Source organism: Plecotus auritus (genome assembly GCF_963455305.1).
Source record: "Plecotus auritus genome assembly, chromosome: 12".
Lineage (NCBI taxonomy): Eukaryota > Metazoa > Chordata > Mammalia > Chiroptera > Vespertilionidae > Plecotus > Plecotus auritus.
In genome coordinates this window covers 38,168,043-38,185,086 of record NC_137778.1, presented here as the reverse complement: position 1 = coordinate 38,185,086, position 17,044 = coordinate 38,168,043, and the positions used below count along the sequence as shown (strand labels likewise).

The 17,044-nt window shown below is 57.5% G+C and overlaps 1 protein-coding gene across 2 annotated transcripts in view; it reads right to left on the bottom strand.

Annotated features, from left to right (window-relative positions):
• Nucleotides 1–99: 99 nt before the first annotated feature.
• Nucleotides 100–17,044, bottom strand: part of KCND3 (potassium voltage-gated channel subfamily D member 3) — a 137,494-nt gene continuing 120,549 nt past the window's right edge. Inside the window, exons 3-8 of one of the 2 annotated variants that reach the window (XM_080649315.1) lie at nucleotides 9,944–10,106; nucleotides 4,686–4,787; nucleotides 4,237–4,326; nucleotides 2,759–2,815; nucleotides 1,481–1,728; nucleotides 100–849 (exon numbers count right to left, since the gene is read on the bottom strand). In XM_080649315.1, coding sequence (XP_080505441.1) covers nucleotides 648–849; nucleotides 1,481–1,728; nucleotides 2,759–2,815; nucleotides 4,237–4,326; nucleotides 4,686–4,787; nucleotides 9,944–10,106 — 862 coding nt within the window. In that variant the 3' untranslated portion in view covers nucleotides 100–647. The remainder of the gene's footprint in view (nucleotides 850–1,480; nucleotides 1,729–2,758; nucleotides 2,816–4,236; nucleotides 4,327–4,685; nucleotides 4,788–9,943; nucleotides 10,107–17,044) is intronic. The other variant, XM_080649316.1, reaches the window with a different exon arrangement.

The following is a 17,044-nucleotide window of genomic DNA, read 5'->3' as shown; positions in this document are numbered from 1 at the left end:
CCTCACCCACCTGGGGGGATGGAGAGAGAACTCAGCAATAACTGGCTGCTTAGCCTAAAAGCTTTTGCTATAAAAGGAGAAAAAACACACACAAAAAAACCAAACCTCACAAAATGCGTTGTTTTGGTTTAAAGGTACTGGGTCCATGGAGAAAAACGGTGCACAAAAATCCGTTGGTGGTTTTGTTTTCACCTTTTCCCCTGAATAAATATTATCCATTAAGAGCCTTGAAAAGGTGCTTAGATACACAGTGTTATATTCTCTTCCTGTTTTGCATGTGTCAGTTGGGCCTCCGTGCCGCTCTTGGTCTCGGGTTTTCCTCACTGGGGTCTCCAGAAGCAGTTATTTTGGTCTGAGGCTCCCCCTCCAGTCCCTGTCCTGGCATGCAGCAGCCTCTGCCCTCACGTCCCATCCCCTACCCCTACCCCCTCCCTTCCTCTGGCCCCTGAGGCAGGACCACAGGGCTGTGTCCACGCCAGTGACCTTGGGGCCCCTCTGCTGCTCTTGTTCCTTCCAGGCACGACTTTCAGTGCTGGGGAGGGGGCACTGGGGCAGGGAGAAGGGGTCGGGGTGGTCCGGTGGCCATCCACCAACATGCCAGCCCGCTTCACGCCCACTGACCCACACTGGCCCTGTGTCCAGTGGTTTTACAAGGCAGAGACCTTGACGACGTTGCTGGCTATGGCAGGAATGTTCGTGTTGGGGCCTGGGCCGGCAGGGGGTGGCCGGCTCTCCCCCTCAGGGGTTAGCGCTGGGGGGGTGGGGATGCTGATGATGGCTGTGGTAATCTGGGATGTTTTGCAGTTTGGTCTCAGTCCGTCGTCTGCTTTCAGATTAAGGCTGGAGCGACTGTGATTAAAAATAAAAGAGTAAGTTGAGGATGGTGCCTCTTGCTAGTGTATCAAAGCTTCCTTGCCACCCCCCCCCCCCCCCCCCCGACATCTCTAGCTCATGGAAACTAGGAGGAACCTTCGGCCTCTGTCTCTGCTTTGGGGCATCAGCCCGTAATTATTCATTCTCATTGTTACGCCTGAACTACCAACAGCTGCAAAAAGTCCTAGATATTGGGCTTTGGACTCAAAGGAGATGTCTTCCCTCTGGTGGGCTGTTTGCCTATCATTCCTGGCGTTCGACTATTGTTTTCCCGGAACCCTGGCAGTTCACTGGAGGGGTGGGGTGGACCAAATATATGCGGAGAAAGGGGGGAAGGCAGTTTGAGATTCACAATCAGCCTCGGATAAGCCGTGTTGAACACAATTGTGAACATTATTTCCTTGGTCCATTCTTTGCACTGGGATAGGTCATTTGTGGATTTTTTTTTTTTTCTGGTATCTACCCATACGTTGAGCCTAAGCCTGCTACAGTATCCCCCAAAGAGCCTTTGGGTTAACTTGTAAGGACAACAAGGAGGGGGAGGGCATTAGATTAGGGGGCAGAGGGCTGGGGGGTCTTGCCTGGTTGTGGGAGCGACAAGGCCCACCTGGTGGTGAGGGAGGGCTGCTCACTGCCCTGGATGTGGATGGTGCTGAGCTCTTGCATGCTGCGCAGGCGGGTGGCTGGCAGGTTGGAGTTGGGCAGGTGTGTGGTCTTCTTACTACGACGGGAGCAGCAGGTGGTTGTGAGGCCCTGGTGGCTGGACAGGGAGGGGCTTCTCGTGGACGGGTAGTTCTGCATCGAGCTCTCCATGCAGTTCTGCTCATACATCTGCTCGTCTATGAACTCGTGGTTCTGTGGGAAGCAGGAGGAGGGAGATGAGCCCCCAGACTTGGGATGGCTGCCTGTCTCTGTTCCGGGCCTGGAGAGGACTCCCAGCTGCCCGGGGCACAGACAGACAGCAAAGGAAGAGGACATTTCTATGGGCGGCCCTGGAGTCAGGTCGAAGGGTGGGGACTGTAGTTAAGTCAGGGTGAGGTGAACTCGCCATCTACAGCTTGGCGCCGACGGGGACAGGACACGGAGGGCTTTAGTGGCATCGTCGGAGCTGGAAGCAGAGACGGGACTTACTCTGCAGGCTCCCCACAGGAGCCCAGGTGGCAGGGAAGGAGGCACTGCGGTGGGGGGTGACAGGTTGTCTTTTCTGGACTGGATGGGGAAGAGCCTCAGGAATCTTGGGTGGGCATGGACCAAGCGGAGAAAGGCACGATGACTCTCAGAGTTGGGAGGGCTTTGCGCTCGAAGGCCAGTGCGGTCAAGTTGTCAGGGTTATAATTTAATTACTGTTTTCCCCCACCTGATTAGGGGATATGAATACCTGGGGGCACAGGGTTCCCTAAGTCAGGGTAAGCATGGGAAGGGATTGCTAACAGCCTCCTGACTAGAGGCCATCAGATGGGGCTGAGCTGAACCCAAGAGAAATGGAAAATAGCTGTGTGCTCAAGGCGACCTGACATCTATGGCACTAACGACGCGGCCAAGGCCGCCCGCGTGCGGAGGAGTCTGACGGGAGGGAGCACGAGAACAGTTCAGAGACCAACACCAGCGGTCCCCACGGAGCTGGGGAGGCGGCCCGATGCGGCCCTGGACTCCAGGACACCAGCATTGGGGCCATGTTCCTCCACCCTCCCCGCCCCTCGGGGAGGCTGTCGGGGACTCAGAAAGACAGCTGGGTAGTTCACAAAGCACGGGAAGCTGAGTGGTGCGGAATGAGGCAGTGGGAGGAGGAGCCCGTCGAGGCAGCAGCACATGCAGAGAACCAGACCGGGGAAGAGGAGACTCCACAGACTCAGAGAGAACACGGATTAATTTTAAAAAGTTATACCTTGATGGTGGACGTTCGTACAGACAACAGGGGATCATCCACAAGATAGGACAACCCCTACAGGACAACATGCCAACAGAAGATAAAAACACTTTGGTTGTACATTCCGGCATTCCCAAGCTCAGAGATGACTCTCGGTCCCAGCATTCCAGCCCTTGCTCCCAGCATTCCCCCTCCTTTGTCCCAACATTCCCTGCCCTTGGCTCCAGCATGACCCTGCTCAAACCCCAGTTCATTCCTTCCACCCCAGCATCTCCCCCAAATCCAGCATTCCATTTCTCTCATGGCAATGTCCCACCCCCACAATCCGACATTCGCCCCTCAAATTCAGCATTCTATTCTACTCTTTGATGCCAGCATTCCATCCCTGGACCCCCAAATCTTTCTTCAATGCCAACATTCCAGCCCGTCAAACCCAAGTAATTCTACCCGTTCCTCCCAGCACATGCACTTGGAAAGGGCAGTCGGGGCCGGCCCTGCCCTTTGGCAAGCTCCGAGTCAGAGGAAGTCTAGATACGCGCATTCAGGTTGACACTAAGGAGTATCTGCAAGCCTGCAAATGGGTGTTCAGGGCACCCCGCCCCCCCATTCTGGAAGTCCTCATTGGGCTCAGCTGCCATCTAGTGTCCACATGGACTCATAAGCGTCCTCGAACCTCTATCCCCGACAGGGGACCTGGGAGTGGGACGTTCTGCCTCAGTGTGCTGAGCCCTCCTGCAGCGCTCTGGGGGCAGGTTCAAGACCAGGAAAGGGTTCATTTGGTCTCTGGCTGTCTTCCCTGACTTCTCTCCCCTCCCCGCTATTCCTAACACTTCTGTTGCCAAGGGTCCAGGGTGGCCCACTGCCCTTCCTTTCAGTCTGGTGGTGAGGCACAGGCATCATTCCACATTCCGACTCGAAACCATGTCTCTATTAGCAATAAACTGTTCAGAAGTGAACTCCCTGGAATGGCAGGTGACTAGCGGAAGTGGTCACAATACATTCCCTGCTTAGGGAAATACAGGTGCTACCTCTTTGACTCCTTGTCTCCTGTTGCAAGAGGAATGTAGGGAGCAAAGGGACCCACACAGGACATCCACCAAGCCCCAGGGGCAGGCCCACACTGACATTCGTCTCTACGGTCTGTAGCAACGTAGAAATTCAGCCCTGGCTTTGAAGACAATGCCCATCAGAGCCGGGAGGCTGACAGGCAGAGCCCTTAGCCTCAGTCACAGAGAACCGGCCGTGGGACAGGTGCAGGGTGGGGGGAGGCCGGGTGAGGCCTCGGTGCGGCTGCAGGGCAGAGCTGGCTACCTTGGTGCCTGCCCCACTCCATGGGGTCTTCCTCCCGAGGGTTGAGAGAGACGTTATCACTGCTTTCGACTCTGAAGGGGACAGACTTTGACTCTGGAAGCTGGGCCAGCTTGGGGATGTGGGTTCTGACCCGGGAAAGGGCGGGGGGGGGGGGGGCGGCGAGGGCGTGGTGGGCTGGGACTCACAGTGGTTTTCTCCAGGCAGTGCAGCAGGTGGTGGTGCTGGCTCTCGATGAGCGAGGTGGTCTTGCCCACGTGCTCCTCCTCCGGGGTGCCCTGTGAGACGAGAGACGAGTATAGAGCTGCGAGCCTTCCTCTCCACCCTCTTCATTTCCCCACAGGGGGCGGGAGGGCACTAGAAAAATCTGGGTGAACCACATTTTAGGGTCAGCATAGCACATGCCAGCCTTTGGGCTGGGGGTCCTTGGGCTAAAGCTGGTTTAGGGGCAGTGGTGACAGTCCCATGGGAGAGGTATGTGCAGGGGGCTGCTGCCTGGGGACAGTGTGGGAACATGTCCGCCTCAGGGTTCAAAATGGGGCTTTGGGAGGGAGTGCTGGTGCCCCGTGCATGAGAAAACAAGCCCACCATCCCCTCCTCCTCCCCCCTCCCAGCCCGGGGTCCCCCAGGCACCGACCATCAGCTCCAGAGCCTCGTTGAGGAGCCCGTTGCGCTTGCTGTGCAGGTAGGCATTGGAGCTGCCTGTCTTGGCCACACGGATCCTGGCAAGGCGGGCCTTCTGTGATTGGCAGAGATAAAGAGTGACGCGTAAGGACAGTGAGCCTGACAAGGCCAGGGCCTGGGCTGTCCCAGGGAGGCTGGGTTCCCAGGTGATTTTGGAGGCGGGGAGGAGGCTGCTGCTTGCAGCCTCAGGGGTCTCCGTTCAGACCCTGGCTCTGGGTCTGTGTCAGGATCAGAGTGCCCAGGGCTCTCCACTCGCCTCTGCAGCCAGGGGTCATCCTGGCAGGAGAAACACCGCTCATCAAAGTCCTCCTTCCTTCCGAGTGTCCTGACCTTTATCGACTCAGCTGTTGGCTGGTTCTCATCTCCAACGGGCTGCGCGCCCTTCCGAGGAGCACAGGCCACAGCCTGCGGCCCCAGGCCAGTGCACTCCCCGCCTGCAGCAGGTGCCCAAGCATCGCGAACGATGAGAACAGCCGAGTGCACACAGGCCTCCCCACTTCGTACCTTTGCATTTACTACGCAGGTGTGTGCGTTCTGTATACTGACCTTGTGACTGTCTCCCCCAGAACGTAAACGCCGTGAGGGCAGGAGTTGCTCGCTCACCGATGTGTAGATGGATGTGCTCCTGCATGTCTGTCTGAGTGTGGACGCATGCGCGGATGTGTCAACATATGCCTGTTTTTTTTGCTCCGGCCTGTCCGTGGGAGAAGTGTGTGGTAGAGGGAGGGTAGAACGCATTAGCAGACGGCACCTGGGCTTCACCTGGGACAGTGAGAACAGCTCCACCTGGGAGCCAGCAGCAGCCCTGCAGGAGGACGGTGACATCTCATGCCAGCCTCTCTGTTAGCGAGGCAGCGCGAGGGGCTGGGCGCACGTTCCGCTGGCTGCCCTCCTCCTCCCTAATGGCCGTACTCGGGGTCATGTCAGCAGCGGGAGAGGCCAAGAGGAGAGAGCCTCGGGAGAAGGTGCCAGGAGAGGGGTTCCTGCTGGTTTAGGAAAAAAGTAGGAGGCTGCGCTCTTGTAGACACAGCCCCCAGGTCCCCCTGGGGCAGAGGGGCCCTCCTGCCTCCGGGAAAGTCCACAGGTAACTTCAGCATGGCCTCTGGGCGGGAGGGGAGTCCCGGGAGACGGCCGTTGCCATTGCTTGCCCCTCCCCAGCTGGGCTGCAGGCTGCCAGCAGGAAGCAGGGGCTCCGAGCAGGCTGCAGGCTGCCAGCAGACAACTTCGACCTCATTCCCTGGGAAGCAGCCCTGTGGCCAGCTCGTCCCTGCAGGGACAGTTCAACACCCTTTCCTGGCTTCTAGAAGGGAAGAGGCCAGGACTTGAACTTGGGGCGTCTGCCTCTGACTGCTGAGGCAGCTCGCTGCCCTGCATGGGGAGGACGAGAGGGCACCTGGGAGAGAAAGGAGGGCAGTAACCCTCTTCTCTTTCTGAGCAGACCATTCAAGCCCAGGACGATCCCCGTCCGGGGTCCTGCTCCAGCCATTCCCCCCAGCGTCTCCATTTAAGCCAGTCCCTGTTGGGGTGCGGCTGGTATTGCTTTGGGTGAGGACTGGGAGTGGGGAGTTGCATATGGAACCCCGATAGTGTTAAGCTCATCACAGCCTTATATAACTTGATCACACCACTTAGCACCCAGCTTCCTGGTGTCTGAGGTCTGTCTCCATTACTTTCCAGAGATGAAAGATTCTCCTCTGTGGCACTTCTTTTAATTTCATCTTACCCTGGGCTCCATTAAAGGAGCAGATTGTCACATGAGATGTGCTGTCGCGCTTCATCATTTCCCACCCAGGATAAAGAGGTTTGCACTGTGTTTACAGAAAAACCCAGCACCTGCAATTGGGTGGGGCTCATGCACATTTCTCTCTGGCGTGTAGCACAGAGCTTCGCGCTGAGCGTGCTCAGGCAGGGCTGGTGATGGCCCAGAGGGAGGAAGCCACACCTGGGTCAGAAACCCACGTTAATAAAGCCGCTGCAGGGGGCTCACTCCTCCATGGCCTTGAGGTCATCTAGGCTCTTTTAAAGGCAAGAAATGGCCCTGGCCGTGTGGCTCCACTGTTTGGAGCGTTGTCATGCACCAAGGTTGCAGGTTTGATTCGCAGTCAGGGCACATACCTAGGTTGTGAGTTCGATCCCAGGTCGGGGTGATACAGGAGGCAGCCGATCGATGTTTCCCTCACACCGATGTGTGTGTGTGTCTCTCCCCCTCTCAAATCAATAAAAACATACCGTTGGGTGAGGATTAAAAAAAAGAAGTGGAAGACGCGAAGGGAAGTGACTAGCTCAGATCTGCAACTTCCCGGCCAAATGTGGCCCCTGGAACATCCCTCCTCTCCTCCCCAGAATCTCAGCTCCTGTCAGACAGGGTTCTAAACGTGCTGCGATCCCAGGAAGCCGCACTTTCAGCCGGTGTGGGGACGCCGGGGTTGGAGGAGGGGCCTGGGCGGAGGACGCTGCCACCTGGGTGCGGTCCCGGGAGCCCTCCCGCTGTCTGGCTGCAGCACCCTGTGGCCCTGAGACCGGTACCTCCTGCCCCAGGGGAGGAAAATGAAGACAGAAAAGCCCAACCAGAACAGGCAGCCACACTCGGGCATGGATCCCAGAGGAATGTTCACGGGAACCTGCACTGGACGTTCACAGCAGCCTGTTCTAGGAGAACCAGAGGGCCTCGCCTCAGGCGCCCCTCAGGCGATGGTTAAACCAACCGGTGCCCCCACACCAGCCGGCAAAAGGAACACCTGGATGCACACACCTGGCTGAGTCTCCAGGACGTCCACACAAGGAGTCAGGGTGCCTACTGTGCAGTCCATTCATACGACATTTTTTCAAAGGAAAATATTTGGTACGTGGAGGACACAAAGGATTTCCAGAGGTTAGGGGTGGGATGGCTCCAGGGTGGGAGGGTGTGGTTATAAAAGGGGGTGGGGATTAAAGCACAAACCTACAGCGGAGATAACATTGTAGAAAACTTCACACACACCCCAACAACAAAAGCGGGAAATCTGAACTGGACTGATGGATGGATCGCCTGCGATCAGTTGTATCAGTGTCCACACCCTGGTTGTGATAATCTTACAAGTGCTTGTGCTTGTGGATCTATAATCTCAATAAGCATTTCCAGTAAAATAAAAAGATGGGCAGGACCTGGAGATGTGGCCCCTCTGTCCCCAAGTCCCAAGGCTCAGAACAGTCCCAGGCAAACACCACGGAGTGATTTCAGTAATTACCCCGAGCACAATCAGCCAGGGAGGGGAGGGGTGACCACGCTGAGCCTTGACACCTGAGGCTTGTGGGCTGAGCTCACCGTCATGGCTGTTGAGCCGAGTCTGTGGCCTGGGCTGAGAACCATCAGCCTCCCTGACCTCCCTGCCCCTCTCTCCACGCCCCACAACGTCCCCGGGACCCCCTTGCCTCACAGATCCTAGGAGCAGGAGCGGGCAGTATCCCCATCTTCCCCTGCCCTCTGCATTCTCGCCCTTCTCTGGCTGAGCAGCCTGGAGGCGAGAGTATGCAGGGGAGTGAAAACGCTGCAAATGTTTACTCTGGCTTCAAAGGGAGCCTGGGCGGGAGAGCAGGAGGGGGCCGAGGGGCAGAAGGCGGTGGCAGAGAGGAAGGTGCCAACGCTGATGCCTCTGGATTTAGTCACAGGGTGAGCCCTGAAGTCCACAGGGAAAGGGCCTCTGTTCCACTCGGCGTGGATGGGGTGCTCCAGGAAGCAGGCGGGGGGGTGGGGACAGAGGGTACCAAGGGGAAGGGAGCTGCTGAGCGGTGGGCACAGCCCTGGCTCTGGGGGAGCCGAGGATTCCTTTGAACCTCACCTGCCGGCCATCTCCCTGTCAGCCCAGCCCTGGGCCTTGGGGCTTAGGCTCCTGGTGTGGGAAGGAGAGCCCCGGGTCCCTCCCCCTTGCCTGGGAAGGCACAGTGAATTCAGGGCTGGTTCACGCTGGCCTGCTGACGGGAACAGGGCAGAGAGGAGACCATTTCTGGGGTGGCTGGCAGGGGAGGGGAGCCCTGACCTTGGGTGAGGAGGTAGGAAATGGGGCTGGGAGGCGGAGGGGACAGCACAGAGCAGCTTGGTCCTGGCCACAGGACTCACTCCGAGCAAGATAAGCCAAGACTCATGAGCACAGGCCAAAGAGGGGGCCACACGAAGGCGCTGTGCTGGGATGGATGATGTAATTATGTGATCTGTGTGCTACTATTAAGCGCTATTACATGTAAGTCACATCCATCCGGAGCTGGCTCCCTGGACCTGTGGCTTTATGCCACTGGGACACAGACCCCGCTGCAAGTCCGGTTCCTCCCCTGAGGCCGGGGCCCTGCCACGTGGGGGCTGCCCTGTGTGTGCAGGGCCAGCTGCAGTGCACAGGGCCTGCACACAGTAGGTGCTCAGTATATGTTTGTGGAGTGAAATGAAAGCAAGAATGAAGTCGGGACACAAAACCTCAGCCTCCATGAACGACCCTTTCAACCAGGGCCCTGGCCCCTGTAGCCAGAGTCCCCCTCTAGGTGAGATGCTCCGACGGGTGGACACCACCTCGGCCCTCCCCTGTCCTGGTGAAAGTCGCCATCCAAGCACCTTCACCGGCCCGGCACCAGAAGGCTGTTCAGGATGGAAGGTGGGGCCCGTCAGGACGGGCGGCGTCCGCCCAGGTGCCCGAGCTTGTTGCCGACTCCCCACTCGGGCAAGTGAGGGCTCCCCTGCCCTGCCCGCCTCAGAGGGGCCCCTGGACACACTGAACTTCCCCAGGGCCATGGCTCCGCTCGACCCAGAGCTGCCGGGGCGACTGAACCCGCTGTGCCGTTCGTCCCCATCTCAGTGGCCTCAGACTGTTCTCCTTTCAGAGGACTCGTTTCTCTCTCCAGCACATGTGTTTTTGTCCCTGTGCTTTGTCTGGGCCGTTGTCGGCACTGAAAGCGGTGACGTCCGCCAGGCAGCTCCTGGTGGGAGAGGGCAGAGGAGGTCTAGGAGGGGGGCCGGGCCGTGGAAATGGTACGGAATGTCCAGGAGGAGATAATCGGCTCTGGGTCATGAGGGCTTGTGGCATGGGCAGCTGACGGGCTGGAACACGTGGTGGGGAAGAAGGGATCCCAGCCACCTTCCCTTTCCAAGCCAGCGGGCGTCCACGCCAGGTTCTCCCGGGAACTCCGGCCGGCCACCTGACTGTGAGGCCTCTTGGCCCAGCGCTCGCCCGCCCGGTCTCGGCTTACCTTCTGCGCCCTGCGTTTGTCAGCTCTCTGGTTCTGGTGGTAGATCCGGCTGAAGTTGGAGACGATCACAGGCACCGGCAGGGCGATGACCAGGACGCCACTCAGGGAGCAGATGGACCCGAAGATCTTCCCGGCGATCGTCTTGGGCACCATGTCCCCGTATCTGAGGGGAGAGAGCAGGTGTAAGGAAGAGGGGCCATTTGGGAAACAAGTCAGGCTCCCTGCCAATCATTCACTCATTCATTCATTCATTCATTCACTCATTCAACAACTGCTTAGATGCCTCGTGTGTCAGGTACTGAAGACAGACCTGGGAATGAACAAAACAGACAAGATCCTTATGTTCACAGAACCAACATCCTACAAGGGCAAGACCAGAAACAGGAAGTGAATTCATAAAAGCACCGAGACCTGTGGTTACTTCCATGAAGGGCAGGGACATAGGCGCCGCCAGGGAGGGGACCGTGAGCAGGAACCGCCTCTGAGGGACATTTAAACATCTGAAAGGAGGGGGCCCAGCCAGGCAGCACCTTGGGGAAGAGCGTGCTGGGCCGAGGGAACAGACAACACGGAGGCCTGAGGCCCAAGGAGCTCAGCTGGTTCTAGAAAAGGTTCAAGAGCCAGCAGGGCTGGAGGGAGGAAGGGAGGAGTTGCACAAGGCGGGGGCAGGCAGGGGCCCGACTGGGCGGAGCAACGAAGAGCCACGGATGAGCTTTAACCAGAAAAGCAACATGGTCTCCTTTATGATACATATGCCAACCGCACCTGCCGACGGAGATTTCTGACGCAGAAAGCACTGTTGCACACTGACCTCACAGCCCAGGGACCGTGAGCCCGGCGTCCTCGTCCCCACCACAGATGCAGCTGTGAGGCTCCAAGGTGCCCTCGTGTGAGTACAGCTGGGAGGAAACCCGCTCCTTTGCTTTCATCTCTTTTCTAGAAGCCACACCGAGCGAGGGCGGACCACCAGCTCTGAAACTCAGTCCTGAGAGCCGGGAAGCCACTTTGGGACAGAGCCACTCTGAAGTGCTTCACGTCATGGCGGCAGCTGCCCCGAGACCGTCAACCCCCGCGGCCAGAGCCTCTCCTCCAATCAGTGACTCTCTCCACAGCCAGAGCCTCTCCTCCAATCAGTGACTCTCTCCACAGCCAAAGCTTCTCCTCCAATCAGTGACTCCACAGCCAGAGCCTCTCCTCCAATCAGTGACTCCACAGCCAGAGCCTCTCCTCCAATCAGTGACTCTCTCCACAGCCAGAGCCTCTCCTCCAATCAGTGACTCTCTCCACAGCCAGAGCCTCTCCTCCAATCAGTGACTCTCCACAGCGGTAAGCGGTTAGCCTCTTTAGTGAGATAACCGAAAGGCCTTATTAAGCGAAGAGCAAACAGGTGAGACTCCTTTGGGACAGCCAGGACACCAACTCCGAGCTTGGGCGTCTGGACAGGCTTAGGATGACCAGGAATTGTTGCTGCTAACACAATGAGGCTCAAGGTCGCTTGTCCTGAGGGGCCAGCAGCGTCCTGGGCCCACAGAGATGGGGGGGCGGGGGCGGGGAGCCAGTTGGGAAGAATGAAGTCCTCACCTGCGGAACACCAAGGGCTCTGGGAGGACAGGCCGGTGGTTGGCCTGTATTTGCTGAGCGAACAAATGATCTCGTTGAAGCCTCTCACCCTGTGACGTCGGCTCCTGTCTCGTCTGGAGAACAGCCTTCCCTCTCCTTCCGTGTCCAGGCCCTTTGTCCCGGGCAAGCTGTTAGTCATGCCCGTGATGTTGAGGCTGCGGTAGGTCCTCTGGGGACCCGGATCCAGGTTTGCCTTCTCTGTCACGTGCTCAGGGACGTGGATGAGGACTTGGCTTCTGGAGCTGGAGACCTGGGCTCTAGACCCACCCAGCTCCACCAGAACACAACTGCATGACTTTAGACCTCAGTGTCCTTGTCTATAAAATGAAGACAGCCCTAGCTGGTTTGGCTCAGTGGATAGAGCGTCGGCCTGCGGACTGAAAGGTCCCGAGTTCCATTCCGGTCAAGGGCACATGCCTGGGTTGTGGGCTTGGTCCCCAGTAGGGGGCATGCAGGAGGCAGCCAGTCAATGATTCTCATCATTGATGTTTCCATCTCCCTCTCCCTTCCTCCCTGAAATCAATAAAAATATATTTTAAAAAAAAAGAATTTAACTGAGAGACAACTTTGTGACACCGCAAGGGCCCTGGGGTGGCACAAAGATCTATTTCCTCTTCCTAAAATAATAATAATAATAATAAAATGAAGACAGTAAGAGTGACCTAGGCCCTAACCCTACAGTGACATACACAGCTCTATAAACAAGAGGTGCTGTTAATCTTACCCAGGCATTCTGGTAACCATGGTCTCCGTTGTTGAGGAATTCAAAACACAGCTGGTTGTCCCAAGTTCTAGTACTCCCAGTGGTGAGGAAAGGGGGCTGTCCCACGGAGGTGGGTCGTGTTAGCTGGAACCGACTGAAAGATGGACATTGGGCCAGTGACCGTGGACGTAAACGAAGCACGGCAGGACCGTGTAAGAAAGTGCCAGGGCTCCATCTCAGAGTGATCGAGTGGGTGGGAATGCTAAGGGCAACGGAAGGTTGTTCCCCCACTGGCAGAGAGGACAAGGAGGAAACTTACGCCCACCATGGGCAGATGGTCTGCTGGCAACAGAACACAGAGAGAAACAGAACCGCTCAGCTCCTAGGCGCGCCTTGCCTTCTCCAGGAGGGCAGGCTCTGTCTGGGGAAGGCTGGGGCAAATGTGGGCACAGAGGACCTGGAGCTTGAGGGAGGGGACAGGGGAGCAAGCCAGTGCCCATCTGGATCCCACCTGAGGCAGGAGGAGCGTGCAGATCGGGTCGGTGAGAGTCACAGTGCAGCAGAGAAATGCTGAGACCAGAGATGGAAACCGGTGTATTGATATTTGTAAAGAAGGGGAGAAGAGCTAAGAAACCAGCAGGCTTGCCCTCCATCAACTCTGCCATCAGATTGCCAGTGGGATCCGAGTGCCGATTAAGGGGGCAGCTGGCGGACATGGGAAATAAGTTGTATTGGTGCACCAGGCATGGATCTTCCCAAATGAACCCCAATTCTGGTTTTGAGAGGGTTCACCTGCTGGTGGATCAGGAGACTGCTGCTGTCCTACTGTGTCATGATTTTGGCAAGATGTGTTTGTTCTTGGCCCAGTTCCTTCTGCCCTTGGCAAGCGGGAGGAAGGTGGTGGGGACAGCAGTGGCCATTGGGGGCTGGACAGCCATCTCCAGGCTCCTCGCCCTTCTCAGAGACCACCAACATGGGTGCTCGGCCAGCAAAGGAAGTTCAGGTTCTCATGTTAGAAGGGTCTCCTTTAGTGAAAGAGTAAATGAAAGAAGAATGGGCCTGAAGTTAGGTCTCCAGGGGCGTGTCCCAGAATTTTCCAACAGCGTGTATTGAGCCAGAGGAGGCAGCCTGGCCTAATGACTGAGATGAGGCTGGCGTCAGATCCAGGGTTGAGCCCTGGCCCCACATTTACTTACTAGTGGAGTGACTTCGGCAAAGTGATTTAACCTGAGCCTCTAACAATAGAGGATGGGTCTTATCTACCTAACTCCGAGGGCTGGGATAATTGTGAGAGAATTCAGGAGCAGGCCTTGGTGGGAACAGGTAAATTCTCTATAAACAGCCAGTGTGGTGGGCACCTACTAAATCTGGGAACAGTGTGCCTCCCCCAATGAGGACCTTAGCTCTGTCCAGAGCTGCTGGTCCTCAGAGGAGCCGCCACGTCTCCCTCTGCCCCTGCCCCCACTGGTCCCAGCAAGTTCAGAACGGGGCACCTGCCTCAGGTGGGGACAGCGCTCTAACCACGGAGAAACCTGTCCAGGGCCCCCTGGGTTCATTTTTTAACAGCTTTATGGAGACATATGTACATACCATAACATCTGTCCATTTAAATCGCACAATTCGGTGGCTTAGTGTTTACAGAGCTGTGCTGCCATCGCCAGTCTAACTTTAGGACATTTTCATCACCTAAAAAGGCATCTCACACCACAAGCAGTCAGTGACTTTCCACACCCACCTCAGCCAGGCAACCACCAATCGGCGTTCTGTCTATGGAGTTCCCTCTTCTAGACAATTCTATCAGTGGAATAACGAGCATGTGACCTTTTGCATCTGATTTCATGTAGCGTCACATGCTCAGTGTCAAGTCCATCCATGTGGTAGCGTGCATCACATGTCACTCCGTATGGTCAGATAGCATCCTGTTGAATGGATAGACCACATTTTGTTCGTTCATTCATTCATCAGTTGATGGGCATTTGGGTTGTCTCCACTTTTTGGCTATCTACACTAATAAAAGAGAAAGATGCAAATTGACCGTACCTTTGCGATGCCCACCAGCCAATCAGGATTGAGTATGCAAATTAACACAACAAAGATGGCTGGTTAATTTGCATACACAGGTGCTGAGCGGCCGGGGGCGGGATGCTTGCATTGTCACCATGGCAATGATGCAGGCGTTCTGCACCGCCCCAGCCGCTCCAGGCCTCTGGGCAGCATGTGAAGGCGGAAAGGCGGCTCCGGGCCGGAGCGAAGGTGGTGCCGGCAGCCAGGGGAAGGAAGGCCCATTCTTGCACAAATCTTCATGCATCGGGCCTCTAGTTATAAATAAACTCTGCTACGAAAATTTGTGTATAAGCTTTTGTGTGCACTGTTTTCATTTCTCTAGGAGTCTGGTGGTAACTATGTTGAACAGTTTGAGGGACGGTCAGACTGCTTCTGAAGTGCCCGCACCATTTTACAGTCAAGCTAGCAATCCAGTGGGGCTCCGATCTCCGTCTCTTCACCAATAGGTGACTATTGCCTTCTGATCCCAGCCATCCCAGTGGCTGTGGAGGTCTCTCACTGCATTTCCCTTGTTGGCGAATGAGGTTGGGCACCTCTTCCCCTTTCCTGGATTTTCACTCTTGAGACCAGATCATCCTCCTTCGAAGAGGTTGAAGCTGCAACAAACAAGGCTCTGGGCTGCCCGCAGCCATGCTTTCTGCATTTGGAGGGGAGCCAGGCTGTCGGTAGAGCGGGAGCCCGCTGACATGCAGAAGGGGGTGATGGGAAGGGAAGTCTGATGGCGTTTGAGTTCCTCCTAATTCTCTCTGAGGCCCAGCTTCACTTAGCCTTTCCAGTGGCTCAATCCTTCCTTGACTCTGCAAATTATTCTGTTTGTTTAACCCCTTCCAATTGGATCCAATGATGATGATGATGGTGGTAGTGATATGATGGTGATGACAAGACTACTGCTGCGTATTTCTAAGCAAGCTCTTCCCATTTCTAAACGACAGAGCGACTGCGGATCAAACCTGCCGGGCAGTGTTGACCACTCACTACCCAGCAGCTGACTACAGTGGCCACGGCCGCGAGGGGCAGTGCTCCCTTGGGGCCCCCTGGACAGTCCTAATGGCATCTACGGCCTGTTTTCTCCGTGGAACGTGAGGGAAGAGGCGCAAGAAAAGGAAACACAAAAAGTGTCTTGGGCTCCATTTTTGGAAGCTGTCCCCTCATTCCCCTTTTGCCTTCCCCCTCTCACCTTTTCCTGCTCTGTGCCTGGGGAAGGCAGGGGCAGGAGAGCCCCTCCTGGAGGTGCCGCCAGGGGCAGGTGGGCTACGGTGCTCACCTCAGACTTTACTGGGGCCAGGTGGAGGCAGCTGCTGTCCCTGGCCGGGGGCTCGGGGACTCCGGCTCCTCTGCCCACCTCTCCCCAGCATCCTCGGATCCGCAGTGACGTCCGGGCCGCAGGCGCCGGGACGCTCACCCTCCTCATGTGGAAGGCTAATTAATTTGCATTCAGGTTTAGGGATAATTAAACTTTTTCTCTGAACTGAAGCTGCACAAACCACCCCCCTTGTACAATTAATTGCTGCCTTTACTTCCTCCTCCAGGTGCCAAGAGATAAGCGGCAGCCAAGCTCCCATCCGACCCTGCCTCGCTCAGACGACAGGGCTGCCGTCCGGTGGGCCCCATCTTTCCTGGAGGCCGGGCACCACCCTGGGGCCCAGAGGCCGGGGCCCAGCCAAGGACACGTGCCCACTCCTGACAGGCATGCTCTTCTAGAAACCACCTTAGCCCATTCTCCCAGTCTCAGTCCCCAGGAGGCTTGTCCCATGGACCCCCTCCACACTCTTGGGAGTGGAGGCTGACAGAAACAGCCGTGAGGAACAGCATCTGGTCAGTCACCACGCTCCCTCGGAGACTTGGCCCCAGGCCCACACCGCCTTGTCCCCCAGGCCCCAGGCCCGCACTACCTTTTCCCCCAGGCCCCAGGCCCGCACCACCTTGTCCCCCAGGCCCCAGGCCCGCACCGCCTTGTCCCCCAGGCCCGCACCGCCTTGTCCCCCAGGCCCGCACCGCCTTGTCCCCCAGGCCCCAGGCCCGCACCACCTTGTCCCCCAGGCCCCAGGCCCGCACCGCCTTGTCCCCCAGGCCCCAGGCCCGCACCGCCTTGTCCCCCAGGCCCCAGGCCCGCACCGCCTTGTCCCTCAGGCCCCAGGCCCGCACCGCCTTGTCCCCCAGGCCCGCACCGCCTTGTCCCCCAGGCCCCAGGCCCGCACCGCCTTGTCCCCCAGGCCCCAGACCCGCACCGCCTTGTCCCCCAGGCCCCAGGCCCACACCGCCTTGTCCACTTCTCTTCATATGTTCATCACAACAGCTGTCTGCTGGGGCGGCCTCTCCGCCTTCTGCCTCCCTGGCCAGCAAGCCCTGCTCAGAAAGGGGGGGCTGCCTCAACTACAAATGGAGCACGGGCCACGACGGCCTCTGGTTAGTGTCAGGGTGGGCTCCCACTGCAGACATGGGCTGGATCGTGGGGGAGAGTGGGAGGGGCCCTCTGTAGAGCAGAGGTGGGCTGGCCAAGGTGGGAGGGAGGCACTCCCCAGGGGATGGAGCCTCGGGCTGAAGTGGAGGAGGGACAGGGAGCTGAGGCACAGAAGCTGGGGTGGGTATGTGCCAACAGGCCAGCCCCTGGGGACCGTGTGCTGGTGGGGCAGCCCTTGTCTGAAGGCCCAGTCCTGACCACCGGCGCCTCTGATTCTTCCCGCGCCCCAGGGGATGGTCATGGAGTCGGCGAC